The sequence below is a fragment of the Amblyomma americanum genome, chromosome 1, assembly GCF_052857255.1.
Source record: "Amblyomma americanum isolate KBUSLIRL-KWMA chromosome 1, ASM5285725v1, whole genome shotgun sequence".
In the NCBI taxonomy this organism is placed as follows: Eukaryota; Metazoa; Arthropoda; class Arachnida; order Ixodida; family Ixodidae; genus Amblyomma; species Amblyomma americanum.
Window position 1 is genome coordinate 179962911 of NC_135497.1, and position 14156 is coordinate 179977066.

At 40.9% G+C, this 14156-nt stretch overlaps 1 protein-coding gene across 4 annotated transcripts in view; it reads left to right on the forward strand.

Annotated features, from left to right (window-relative positions):
• LOC144114274 (solute carrier family 35 member C2) overlaps positions 1-675 on the forward strand; it is a 49553-nt gene extending 48878 nt beyond the window's left edge. For 2 of the 4 annotated variants that reach the window (XM_077647896.1, XM_077647893.1), the window contains one exon: positions 169-675. In XM_077647896.1, the coding sequence (XP_077504022.1) occupies positions 169-219 (51 nt within the window). In that variant the 3' untranslated portion in view covers positions 220-675. The remainder of the gene's footprint in view (positions 1-168) is intronic. The other 2 variants (XM_077647892.1, XM_077647894.1) reach the window with 2 other exon arrangements.
• The last annotated feature ends 13481 nt before the right edge of the window (positions 676-14156 follow it).

The window sequence follows — 14156 nt, forward strand, 5'->3', positions numbered from 1 at the left end:
TGAATTCTCTGAAATCTGCTTATTATTGATGAGCAGTGAGCACATTAGGAATTTTTGCTGTGATGTACAGTTCATTCATCTTTGCTCTCTGGTGACCTGCATAGAAATACGTCATGTAGATGTTTTTAACATTGTAGTGTGCTTTATTGTTATAACAATTTATTTCAGCGGAAGAGGATACCCTTTACGAGCATATGGGGTCAAAGCAAAATCTGCTGAATGCAATCAATGAAGATTGTGAAGACAGTGATGAAGAAGTTTGTCATTTTGAAATGCAGCCTCTGACTAGGAGACAGCAGGCTCAACGAACGGCACAATTGTGATGAGCCAAGTGCTGCAAACCTGTGTTGGGACTCCATGTGCGTGTGTGTGTCCAAGTGTTGAAACTCTAGTAGCCTGCATTTTTCTGGTCCGTTGAACACTGAAGGATGAATTTTCCCAGCAGCCAGCGGGATCAACAGATTTAGGGAAGCAATTGTGTGTTTATTTTGTAAGTGTTAGCAAAGCATTGTCTCTTGTGATTGGTCTCTCTTTTGACCACAGTTTTGAAGCCTTTTTTTTTTTTGTGGACATGGACGTGATTATAGTTCGTAATAGTGTCATAAAAGTTTGTGGCACATAGTGCCTGTAAATCAAAAAGTTGGACATAAAATTTTAGCTGGTTATTTTTTGTGACGAATGCACAAAATATCCATCAATGACATTGTGGCACACCTAGTGGTAACTTTCTTTTTACACCAATTGATAAATTAAATATTTCAAGGCTTGATGACCCTGCTACATTCATTGGATAAAAATGATACATCCTGGCTAGTAACTGAAAGCAATGCCCCCTAGTTTGCTTCGAGTGATGATGAATGAAAAACAAAATTTTTGGTGTCGTGCAGTCTTGACTAAAACTTCGAGCACCAGTGATTGCTATGCTAGTCTGGGTGCAACCACAGTAGAGAGGATCACTCTGACAAGAAAAGCACTCCCTTCCAGAACAGCAACTTTGTTGCCGTACAGGTGCACAGCACAGTAGAGGCTGTGCATTCAAGACTAAACCTGACAATGTTCAATATTAGAACCTTTTCATATCATAGAATTTAGGCAAGTACTGGAGGTAGCCTAGTTGTGCTGGTGGCAGAGCTGTCATGCATGATGACGTCATGGGCGAGCTTGAAAGGACTGGTGAGCTATTTGAAAAAATGAGTAGTAGGCACTGCTTGTGTAACAGGGACCTTCCCGATATGTGAGAATGCAGAGTAAGGCTCTTGATCCATGAACTAGTAGAGAGCAAAATACCTTAGCATTACTAGTGTGGTGTCTGGTGTCATAATGAAGCTTGAGAAAGCCAATGTAGCATACATAAACATTTAGCCGTGATGACAAGGTGGTTGAAGCGGTCTGTGAGAATATTAAATTGACAGTGATGAAAGTAATGATGTGGTACACCGTGGTGATGGGCAACTTCAGTGTGAAAGTGGAAAACAGCAGACTGGATAACAGGCAGTAGGAAACTAGCCTACACTCTAGGAATAGCAGGGGACGACAGCTGGCCATCCCTTTCTTCAGGAATGGCTTAACCAAATGAATACCTCAAGAATTATGAATACTGTAAAAAGCTGTTTTTGTGAATGGCCTACAGTTCACAAAAAATTGGTCACACAGTCAGTCTATGCATATCACACAAATGAAGCTCAGATATCCAGGTGGTATATATATCTGCAAAAAGGTGCATTTGGAAATTCTCTGACTATAGCAACATAGTTACTATTGTCAACATGTATAAAAGAATACAAATGCCATATTTTTTGGTTATCTGATGAGCTTCACTGACACTTTTATGCAATGGTAGCTGGTAGTTATTTGGCACCTTGGCCTGGAAAGGTTGTGAAATTTTGTTCGCATAAATTATATTCGAAGCTCTGCCATGAAACAAAACAAAAAATTCAGTTTAGTAAAAGAAAGTTGCTAATACGGCTTTCTTCTATAAATCCAAGAACAGAAATGCAGCCTTTGTAAGCCTGGACAGACAAACCAAAATTGGAATAGGCTTTACACTTTGTGCGAATCTCAGCAGTGCCCAGGAGCTATTATTGCAGGGAATAAATGCAGTATACACACTGCAAATAGGCTAGAAAGAAAACCTTAGAAGGAAATGAAGAGAACACACGTGGATAGGGCATGAAAATATATGTGCTGGTTGTACAGTGTTACTAAAACGAACCAAAATATAGACAGCAGATGGAGAAGAAGACACTAGACAGACACATAGGCACCCACATGTATGTCTCGTGTCTTCTTCTCCATCTGCTGTCTATTTTTTGGTGCCTTTTAGTAGCAATGTCAAACCAACTTGCCCACCAGTACATGCTTAGCTGGTTATACAAGAATACCAGAACTACAGAATGTGCAGAAGAAGTGACTGTACTTTGATATGTGCAACAGCATAGCCTGGAGTTGTACTTCTCACAGTTGTCCATGTTTTGTGGTAGCTTGTTTCATGTGGCAGTGGTGCTGGGAAAGAACAGCACATGAACTCGTTAGTGCGGCACATGACTTCATGAATTTTCTGCGCATGGGCATGTCTTTCAGATACTAAATGGCAAGTTAAAAATGGGAGTACAGATGTTGGGTGAGATAAACTGTAATGACCACAGAATGAGCAGGTCTGGCGTTCGCCTGTATTTGGGAAGTGACATCAAGTTGTTGGCTTGAAGAAGCAGGTCAACCAGGTAAAAAAAAAAAAAAAATATTGAAGCAGTTGGTACTGTTGCCTGAGAATAGGTGTTCCATATGAGTCAGACAAGAATAGTTTAGAGGCAGTGAATGACAACTGGACCTACCGTAATATCCCGAGTCATCCTCCTCCCCCACACCACCTGAAATTCATAGAAAAAGTGGGGTGGGCCATGTCTTGGGGACCAAACAAAAAAATGAAAAAGCTAGAAAATGTGCATTTCTTTGTTTGCATATAATGTGGCTTGACAAGACACACTCAACTTTAACCACGGGATGTTATCTTGCTCGCAGGGCTCATTAAACAATGTTTTACTGTCCATGAATACCACTGTTTGCGTCGCACGAGGGCAGCTCCAGAAGAGCACAATTCGAAACTGTGACTGCGATCAGCCCGTGTCCTAAATGTGAACGCAGTACAAAAACAAAACAAAATGAAAAACGTCGACCGAAAATTAGAAAGGAAAAGAAAAAAGAATGAGCAACTGGGCAAAAGCAGAGGGAGATAGGTGACCCAGTTACAAGCTGGCAAAGTGATGAAGGCATTGAGGCATGACCATTCTTTGACCTTGGGGTCACGATAATTTGGGAGGATGTGTGAACAGAAGTTCCTTTCTGTCTCCTCTTTTGTTGCTTTTTTTTTTGCAGTCGAAGTGTTCAGGAGGGTATTTTTTGCAAATATGTTTTCTAGGGGTGGAGAGGGGGGTGATTACTCGGGATATTACGGTTATTAATTAGAAATTCTGCAGTTCAACTAAGCAGTAACCTGAATTTGATAGACATCTTAAGCCCTCCAGAAAATTCAAAGAGCTTAATAAAAACCACAGGAGCATGAATGCCTTGAACCTCATAGAAGTTTGATCCCATTTGTGGGAGCTACACTTTGATTTACATTAAAGTGCAAAAACACCAATGTATTAAGATTTCAGAGTTCATTTAAAGGGCATCAGGTGATCCGCTATCCTTCCATATCAGGAGCCTTCCTCTACAGTGTCATGGCTGATAGTGTTGCTTTAACATATGAGAGAGAGCGGAGAAGAAAAGGCGGGTACGTGAAAGTTTCTTCATAATCAACAAAGGAGGAAAGAAGGGCTTGCAAGCACTCTTTTGAGGGAAAGATGACTGAGTTACTGACCTTGGAGAGCTTGCCACCTTGCGTATGCAATGCCTTTTAGCTTCACGTGTACCAAGCATGTAGAAGAACGCTAATACTATATTACTGATTTGCGGTAAAGGGTACTTAAAAAATGAAAAAGCATGAACCTGTTAGGTGCTGTTTGATATGCGAGATGTTTCTATAAAGGGGGAACAGACGCCAAATTTTGGTTACTGTGTTGTTTGTAATGGTGCGCAAGAAATTAGCAAGCATAAACCACCATGTGAAATTCACCTGCACCTGGTGAATAATTTAATACTGAAATTTTTTTCTTGTGTTGTTTAGGTTTCAGTAGCCAAATGGTGACTATGACATCAAAATCAACTTCAGGTCACACTGGTCGTAAAGAACCTATGATGTCATAGTTGCTTGTTCATGTGTTATCTTTCCAGCTTTTGGGGCAGGCTGGTGTAAAAGTAAGGTGAAAAAAGCGATTAATATCATAGTTTGTATTTTTAATTTTGTTGCTTTACGTGACCTGAAGTCAACCTTGATATCATAGCCCCCGTTCGGCTTTTATGACCAGAACAGAAAAAGCATGAGAGAAGAAATTCCGTTATAAATTATTTACCAGGCTTGGGCAATTTCCATGGGGTGTGCCACATATACTGATGTCTGATGCACGATTCCAAAAAATAGAACATATGAACAAATATTTGATGTCTGTGCCTCTATAAGTAGTTTTTGTTATAGCTAGGGGTTGGAGTTTTCAGTTTAAACTGGTAAAACCCATAAGCATGCAGTGAATTGATTTTTTGAAATTCTCTTTTAACTGAATAAGATCAGTATTCTTCAGATGTACGGCGTAGCTTGCTAGCTATTGAGTACGAGTTGCAGTTGGTCTCAAGAGAGAATTAACGAAGTGCGGATGCCAAGGATCACTGAGAAACAATGGGATCGTTTGGTTGAGCAGTTATACGTTTCAAGGCATTGCTATGCCTCTTTAGACAAACGGGGCGCTATGGTGGTAGCATATTAGTTATGGTGCTCGGCTGGTGCCCCGAAGGATGCGGGTTCGATCTTGGCCACAGCAGTCGCATTTGGATGGAGGCGAAATACTAGAGGTTCGTGTACTGTGTGATGTGAGTGCGCTTTAAAGAACGCCAGGTGGTGCATGTGAACAGCTTGTGAAGGCACTGACAACATTTGTAACCGTAACAAGTCTCCATCAACTCAAAGCCACACACAAGTGTCACGAAAAAGTGCCACATACTGGCTTCTGCAACGATTCTGCCGCACTTCCATCACTGCCATCATTGTGCAGACTACAGGATCAGAGGCACCCTGGCTTCTACTGGATTTCAGCCATGGCCACTTTTTCTTTCTTTCCGATCTGAAACTTGCAGTAGTGGTATGCGCTATGCTGATAGTATCTATTAAATACTTTTTTGGTCCGTGTTCCAGATTTTGTTCCGTTACCGAGTGAGCAGTGTGCTGCAAGCAACAGATACACTTGCTTTAATTGCAGCTAGATAAAGCTATTCCGATATGACGACAACCAGACAGAAAGGAATATTTTCACTTGCCTAGGCGAGGCAAGTGTGTATTTGTGCTGCCCCCCGTTTTTTTTTTTTGCCTATTCTTTTTTTCTCTTTCTGGGTTTTTGCACAGCCCAGTTTTAGAAATAACCCTCTATTTACGTTTTTATGTTACGGCTCGATCACTTGACATCCACATCATTGCTTTTCTTTAACACGATAGTATTTCATATTACAACCATTGCTCTAAAATGACTTCGTGCATTAATTACTTGTACATAAACAGCTCTTTCATACAAACAAGACAAGTTAAACTATACTTGACTTTTGAGCGCACAGGGGTGCCACATATTTCTCCGAAAAAAAAAAGTAATTCTTCCCTGGTAAATTATATTCGGCAAGAAAAGCAAAATTCTGTTCTGAAATGAACATCGAAAAAAGTCTGCTGAACTTTGGAAAATAAAAACCGAAAAGTTCAACCCTTTATTGTAGCCAAGGCAACACTATCGGTCAGCACAAGTAGCAGGCTGGTTTTTGAAAAGGTACCTCAGCAATAGGTCGCATTCTTTTCATCAATCAGTTTATAGAGAAATATACAGAATACAATGAGCTCCTATTTATGGCCTTCATGAATTCTGAAAATAATTTGTGCAAACATTAGTAATCATGCAGGCATTTAATAACCAATCATTAAGAAATGGTATGTAAATATGGTCAGGGGTGTATTTGTGGACAACGGGAGGTGGGCACGTGCTCATGGGCCCAATACATTTCTTAGACTTTTTTCATCAAAAATGCAGTTTCCTATAGAAAATTTCTTGCTTGGTGTTGCGTGGCCCCACCTTTTTTAAATTTGCCTTTGAGTATGCAGAGAAAGGTGTGCAGGGCTGTAAAGCAACCATGCTCCTTCATAACAGAGGTGAAAAATAGAGTAAGGTGGAGTCTTGCTTCTGGGGACGCGGTCTCCTGTTGCTTTCCACATTTTCACAAGCATCATTCAGAAGGCAAAGCTCGAACAAAAGAAAAATTCCTCTTTCACCTCCAGTTTTCAAATGTAACTTGCCTGATATGTAGTTCAGGTAATGAATTAAGGCAGATGATGAACTACTGGTGAATTAGGACCTGAATGGGAAAGTGCAAAGGTAGATTGAAAAATTAATGTGACGGAGACAAAATTAACGTCCAACTGTCTGGCTGAGGAGCAACAGTTCAGATCAGGTAACAAGGTATTGAAAACAGTGAGTGAGTTCATCTGTAAGGACTAAATAGTATCAGTTGATGTAGATATAATGAGAGAGAAACTAAAGGAAAATATCTAGGGCAGGCATTCGCGTGTGATGAAGAGCAGGCTTTCAGTTTCAAATATATGACAAATGCATTCTGCCAGTACATATCTATGGCGCCAGAATTTGGAGGCTATAGCGAATGCACTTGAAATGAGACAAATAATGGCAGTGCAACAAGGGAGCGCCATACACCTAAGCGCAGCCATGCGGCTACAAGGGAAAGCTATGCGGCTTCCACAGAAACTTCATAGTTAAAGAAAAATTCGTCCTGGTCTGGGGTGACCTAAACATTTGACCAACTAATGGCAGTGCAGCAAGTTATGGAAAGGAAAATTATGGGCAAAATGTTAAAAGGAAGCATCACGAATATGACTACAAATGTGAGTTGATGACACTCTTTCTGAATTTTAGGGGGAGAAACATGTTTTAGCAAGATGCGATGCGCAGCACTGATAACGTGGTAAACCAGGGTAGGCCCATTCAAGTGACAGAGTTGACACTAGGAGAACTGGTACACAGTTCAGGAGTGCAGGTAATTGAAGTGGAATGATGCGGTTAGAAAATTAGCGGAGTTAGGGTCACTACAGAACAGCAGTGATTGAAGATCATTGGGAGAGACCATTGCTTTGTAGCAAACTTAAAAGACAACTTCAGGGGCTTATTTTAAGGTACCCCATACTTTAGTAATATATGTATTGTAGGTTCTCTACTCCTAACGCCTGCTAACACCTGCCAGATTGCACCGCCATGCAGCATTCCCCCCCCCCCCCCCCCCCCCTCCCCCCCGCCCCCTATAAATATCAATTTTAAAGCTGGCTATTTTTATGGCCTGACTTCAGGCACTTTCTATGCCACTGCGTGTTTGATCCCTCTGACATTACCTGCACATTGATGCCCACTACCGGCTTGCTGAAAAAGACATGCCGGGCTTGTATCTGGTCAGCCGAGAGATTTCCTGTATGCAGTCATCGCTTGCTGTTGCTATTTTAGCCACCCGGCGCACATACAAGGGTTCTGCCAATATTATACATAACGTCTTTGCTGCTTCAACATTATTCATGAAGCATTGGCTCAGACGTGCTCCAAAGTTTGTTTGCTGGCTGGAAATCATTTTTCTTAGTTTTTAAGAAATGATTTGTTGTAATATAGAGGAAAGCAATGCAGTCATCAACTCAAATTGATCACAAAGCTCCCATAGTTGCCCTTTAACATGCTGGGGATAGTGATGGATTCAGTTTTTAATTGCTGTTAATAGTATTTTAAGTGGTTCAAAAGACTTGCATCTGCTGTTATGGATGCACTCTGTGTTGTGAAGGCATTGCATAACATGCAGATAAAGCCCAAAATTCCTTTTTTCTTTTCATTCATAATAACCGTTGCCTTGTAGATGCAGAGGTGTGCCTGTGGTCATGATCTGCGACACACTTTCCCAGACGCAATGCTGCAAGCTTCCATTTATTCGTGCAATCGAGCTTCAACAATAACTTTTTTGGCGAACTAGTGCTGTGTTTTGTGTCAACACTCTCCAATTAACTTTGTTACTGAGAAGCGTTTGCTCTGTCCTGTTGTTAAAAAATTTATTAGTTCATTTTGGGCAGTTCATCAACATATGGAACACTAACCACTGGTGTGCCAGAATGTCAGTGCCAAAAATCACCTGCTATTATACATGTTAATGAACTCACTTCATTTTTATGCATCAGTCCACGTTACACGGTGTAACACTGTATGCTAGTGCTATAGTATATAATTATTAAAGGGAACCATTGGTATATGGTACATTTTTTATTCAGCTGGCTGGCTGGAATTGGTGTGGGTGCAATCTATTTAGTGTGTGCGGTAGATACGTTATTTCATGCAACAACGTCTGTAGCGTATTATGTTTATGGTATGGTCTGGTCTTGATTATTGACAGTACTGTGTGATTTCTGTCTCAAGTATATCTGGAAAAAAACCATCTGTAAGTGAAAGATTGCGAACAAATTTCTTGACAGAGTGACATAATTTGGGTGCGCCATTGCAGCTGTAACCATTATGGTTTTTCTGGCATCCTGGGACCAATAAATTGTGGACCACTGAACACAGTGGATGTGTATTTAGCTGGTGAGCAATATTTGTTGAGAGATAGATTTGCACAGAACCATGCTAGTCTTGTGAAAAACTAGTCTTGGACTGCTCGACAGTAAAATCCATGTGTTAGAAACTTGTACAGATGCACTTTGTTCCTGTTAAGTGTAAGTTCTAAGTACTGCAAGATTTCAGTACGCAAAAATTTAAATGTGAGTAATATTTAAAATATCCGCTTGCAAAATTCAGTCTGCTGTCTGTTGTTTTGTATACAAAAACATATGCATTCCAAGTACAGCTTGTACATACTTTGAGACTTCTAGTGTAGCTTATGTCACTTATATTAATTTGACAAAAGGGGTCCCAAGCTTTAGGGAGAGAAGCTATTTACTGGCACACTGGTGCAGTTTGACTTGTGTTAAATTGTGTATTTTAAACTAACTTATTGGAAATTTATAGTAATGATCTAGTGTGAGACAAAGGATCTCTATTAGCATTTTTATTTTGCTTTACAGACTTCTACAGTACTTTGACCTTTCTTTTTATTTTCTACATTGGTGCTTGGGAATTGATATATTTTGCATTCTTCAGGCATTTTCATTGGTCATTTTGAAACCTTCTGCAGATTCTTTTTTTCTTAATGAATAAAAATGTGAGAAGCCAAACATTGTTTTCTGCATGTGTCTGTCTGTCATTATAGTTGCCATGTGAAATGAAATCTACAGGGGTCGGTAATCCCTAGCATTGACAATGCATTTCGCTTCCATTGAGCAGGATTTCAATGGGAATCAAAGGAATTATTAATCATTAGTATCCCCTGGAGTGCAGGCTGATTTCTCAGAAATTTAGCAGTTACAGAAAGATTTGTCCTGCTATGGAGCTTGAACCCAGGATTACCACCTTTCTGGGGCAGTCACTCTAGCAATTAAGCCAACCTGAACGGATTCTCCTCACAAATTGGACTAATGCCATTCTCATTTCAAATTGTTGATCCATTCAGCCTCGCCTTACCATCTGCGAGCCATCCTGGTTAGCTTAGTTGGTAGAGTGACTGCCCCAGAAAGGTGGTGGTCCCTGGTTCGAGCTTCATACCGGGTCTAATTTTTCTTCAACTATGAAGTTTGTAAAAAAGGTGGAAAAGGTGTATAGCTTTTCTTTGTAGCCATATAGCTGAGCCTAGGTGGATGCTAATGAGCAATTACTGCCTTGATTGAAATTTACTTCACCTTGGAGGATTCCCTTAAACACATTGGACTATCTACCATGGGTAGTAAAAACTTTTGTAACTCTGCCGTAACTGAAAGCAGATTTCACTGATTAGGCACAGACAAAGCATGCACAATAGACTACAGACTGGAAAACTGTTGTTCTTTTCTGTTCTGATTTGATGAAGTACACTCAGTGCAGTATATATGCTACCAGCTTCATTTTTTAGCAATTAACCTGCCACTACTGTACTAAATAGGAACACACAGTTGGGAATTAATCTGCAGAAACATTGTCATATTTAAATCAGATGCCTGTTACCCACTGCCACACATGATTTCAGAAGACTTGACCAGGAGAACTCTGGTATACTGGAAATATGGATTTGGAAAAGTGGCTACTGTATTCTTAAGAGATGGCAAGGACTTACTTTGACCTTTACAGTGCTGTTGTCTTGAGCTTATGGTGTTTGTTTCCATTACATTGATTTATGAATTGAGCCATATAAAAGAGCAAAATAGTGCAGTGGTACATGCATGGCAGTATTTTTAAATTGTGCCTGAAACACGATTTAGGTGCTTCAAACCAACCTTCCTTGACTATTGAGCTGCAAGAAAGTTAACGCCCTCCAATAGAATGGGTTGCCATACTGAAGAAACTTATGAAATGGAAAAATATTTAGTGCCACTATCCGATTATACTAATATACTAGTTTTGCAACATGCAGCATTCCAGGCATTCTAGGTTGGTGCACCCATCTCTGTGATGATATTTGTGACCTTTTACTCATCTGGAAAAGTAATATTGAATTATTAAAGTACTTTCATCTAGGCACTAAAATATCACTTGTCTGTCAGCACAGCAGAAAATCGATTTTCAGCATTTCTTTCATTGACTTTGCCTATAATGTGTCTCGAAGGTGCGTTTAAGCAATGCATCTTTATGACAAAATCTGCAAACATCTGGAGGAGCATCACATTGGGAAGCATTTGCTCATATGTGTGGTTTCCCATTTACTGTAAGTGTGAAATTTGTTGATTGGTAATGCTGCATGGCATGGTTGGTTACTGTAATTACAAATCTCCTCCCTAAACGTGACTGTACTGTGTTGTGTACTCATCCCTGCCCCTGATGCTGTAAAAGGAACCGAACCAGTGACATGCTTTCATGTTTTTGCACAGTAACCTAAAAAAAACTATCTTGAAAATCTTGTGGCTTTTTCTCTGAAAATGTAAATTGTTTGAGACTAGGTCAACTAGGTTGCACACCCGCTGAACCATAGAAAGCATGCTTGATGATTAAATATTTCTGCCTGTGTTGTTCTGTAGTTTAATAGTTGGCTTTCTTTTACAACACTTTCATGTCAAACAGTATATATGGTGTACGTATGGTGTCTACAAATGTGGCCACAGCATGGTGAAGAGTGCAACAACTTGCTTACCTAGAAATTGCCTGTTGCTTTTCCCCATACATCAGGCATCAAGACTAGAAGCATGCGATTCAAAATTGGCATTTTCATTTATGCTAAGTCATGACAGTACATTTGACATACAGCCGCCGTGGTGGCTCACTGGTTATGGTGCTCGGCTGCTGTCCCGAAAGACGAGAGTTCGATCCCAGCCGCGGCGGTCTCATTTCAATGGAGGTGATATGCTAGAGGCCCGTGTACTATCAGATGTCAGTGCATGTTAAAGAACCCCAGGCAGTCAGAATTATCCATAGCCCTCCACTACAGCACCCCTCATAGCCCGAGTCACTTTGGGGCGTTAAACTCCGTAGACCAAACCATTTGACATACAGTCAAGCCCCAAATATATCGAATTATTGTTTATATCGAACAGTCAGAACATAACCTTAAAAATCCTGTGCAGAAGTATTGCAGAAGTATTGTTCAGCAGAACATTCGAAATATCGAACTTTTCGCTACGCTAATTATGGGCCGCTGCTTTTAACGGCACTCTACCCACCCTTTTCACTTGTGGAGATGGATCAAGTGCGCAGCCTTGCGCAGCTGCTGGCAGTGCTGGCGCTGTGAAACCACATGACAAATTTGAGGGTGATTTTCTATGCCAAATCACAGTCATACAATTAATAAAACATAACTAAGCCCTTGTGGCGGCCCTCATCTGGCATGCTTTGCTGCCGAAATCGTTGCTGAAACTAACCGTACCTTAGTTTTAATGAGGTTACTGCATTTATAGTTTACCGGTAACAGGATAGACCCCATATGATAGGCAGTTGGCTAGTTTCAAACCATCTTCCACTGCAGATTTGATGCAAAGCAGGTTAGGTGTAGGAATGCCTCACAAACGGTGCGCTTCCAGCACGCCGGCGGGGAGCGTCGCTACAAGAACACATCAGGCATGGGTTCAGTGTATTCTTGCTTATAGGTTACACAAAAGATTTTGCATTGCCATTTTTATATATCAAATTATCGATATATCGAACTATTTTGTGATCCCCTTCGAATTTGATACATCCGGGCTCGACTGTATGCATTTATGTAGAGTATGGATGCCTACCCAGGCAAAAAAAAAAAAAATGCATTGGGTCATTGGAATCAAATGGACTTAATAGGTCAGCCAATTGGACTCATGAACCTAGTTCAGTAGCCCAGTTGGTTTCCTGGAAGTTGGGCAGTCTCCAGTTGGGCAGTCCAATTGGAGCGTACAATTGGGCATTCCAGTTGTAGCTTCCAGCTGGCTAAAATTGGACATTGTGATTGGAGATTTCAATTGGAAAGCCCCATTGGAAGCCAGTGATTTCCATGACTGAGATCTGCGTAGTGCTGTGTACAAGCACAGAACAGCGAAATAATGAGGTTCTTCTAAAAAGTTAATAGCAGCTTAATCTGCTGAATTGTTTTAATCATTTCCACCACCTCTGCAGTCGTGATTAAATACAATAACTTAGCTAAACGGACCAGCGCCACTGGCTTCAGGAGGAGGGTTCAATGAATGGTGTACATAAGCCCGAAGAAAGAAGCTTTTGAGTAGACATATACTGAACACTCTGGTTTCGTGCCACCTCTTCAGGCTTTGTGTTCCTATGGCTGGCTTATGTCGTGTGCTTGCCCGTGGCCCACTTCAGTTGGCTCCAAATACACAATTGGAACCAATTGGACATTCCAATTGCTTTCAGTCTTAACAGGATCCATTTGTTTCCAAATGCACATCTGGAACCGACTGGACATTCCAATTGTACAGTTGGTTTCTAATTGGACGCTTCAGTTAGAACATTCAATTACCATTCCAGTTGGTTCCAAAAACACAATCGGAAATTTCCGATTTGGACCTAATGGTTTTTTTTGCCTGGGTGCCTACTTAGTCTAAACTACAGCAGTACATTATTCAGTTGAACCTCACTATAATGAAATGGTTTATAACAATTAATGGATATAACAAAGAAATAGCTATTCTCCTTGGAAGCTTATATAGAGGCTCGCGCATTTTCATGTCTTATTACGAGGAAGAATTTTTCTTCAAATGGATATAAACCCAAAGCAACACCGACTGGCCACTCCTTCAATGCCCGTTTTCTAGGAGCTAAAACCAATGCAGGCCACAGAAAAAAATGGCTGCATATTGGCAAGGGTATTTGGCTGGCCACGTCGGATGCACTTTACTCGGTTTCATGGATAGTAGGCTACACTGCCAAAGCTAGCGCACCTGTTCGCACAACCTAAGTCTGTGCCCAAAATGTAGTTCACCATAAAACCGCTGTGAACACAAGCATATTTCGTTGCAACAAACCTTAAGTGCCCTGACTGGCACCTTTTGGAATTCATTTTACCTCTTGTCCACATTTTCGTCCTGCAGCTCATCAAGACTTTGAGAAGTAAGAGTTACATGTGGCGGTGCGATACGTGGTTGGCAGGGCAAATCGCTTCTACTCAATCTACGCCCAAAAAGTAGTTGCACACACTGCAAATTATAGCCAGAAGGCCCGAACACTGATGCCTCACAGCTTCGACCATCATTTTCAATGCTACCACATCGTTATATACCGCTTTGTTTTCGTCCCATACATTAACTCGAGTTTCGAAAAGGATGAATGATACGAGGCGAAGTAATATGGTTTCATGGATGCACTACTTCCGCAGCCTCCCCAGCATTGCCCATGTGTGAAACGGAGTATAGTGCACGTGTTGAAGGCTTCCTCCACACACATCGGCGGCATATTAAACGTTTGCTAAGTTGTTCTCAGTCTGCACGGTGGCGCAGAAGCGGTTGAACTTTT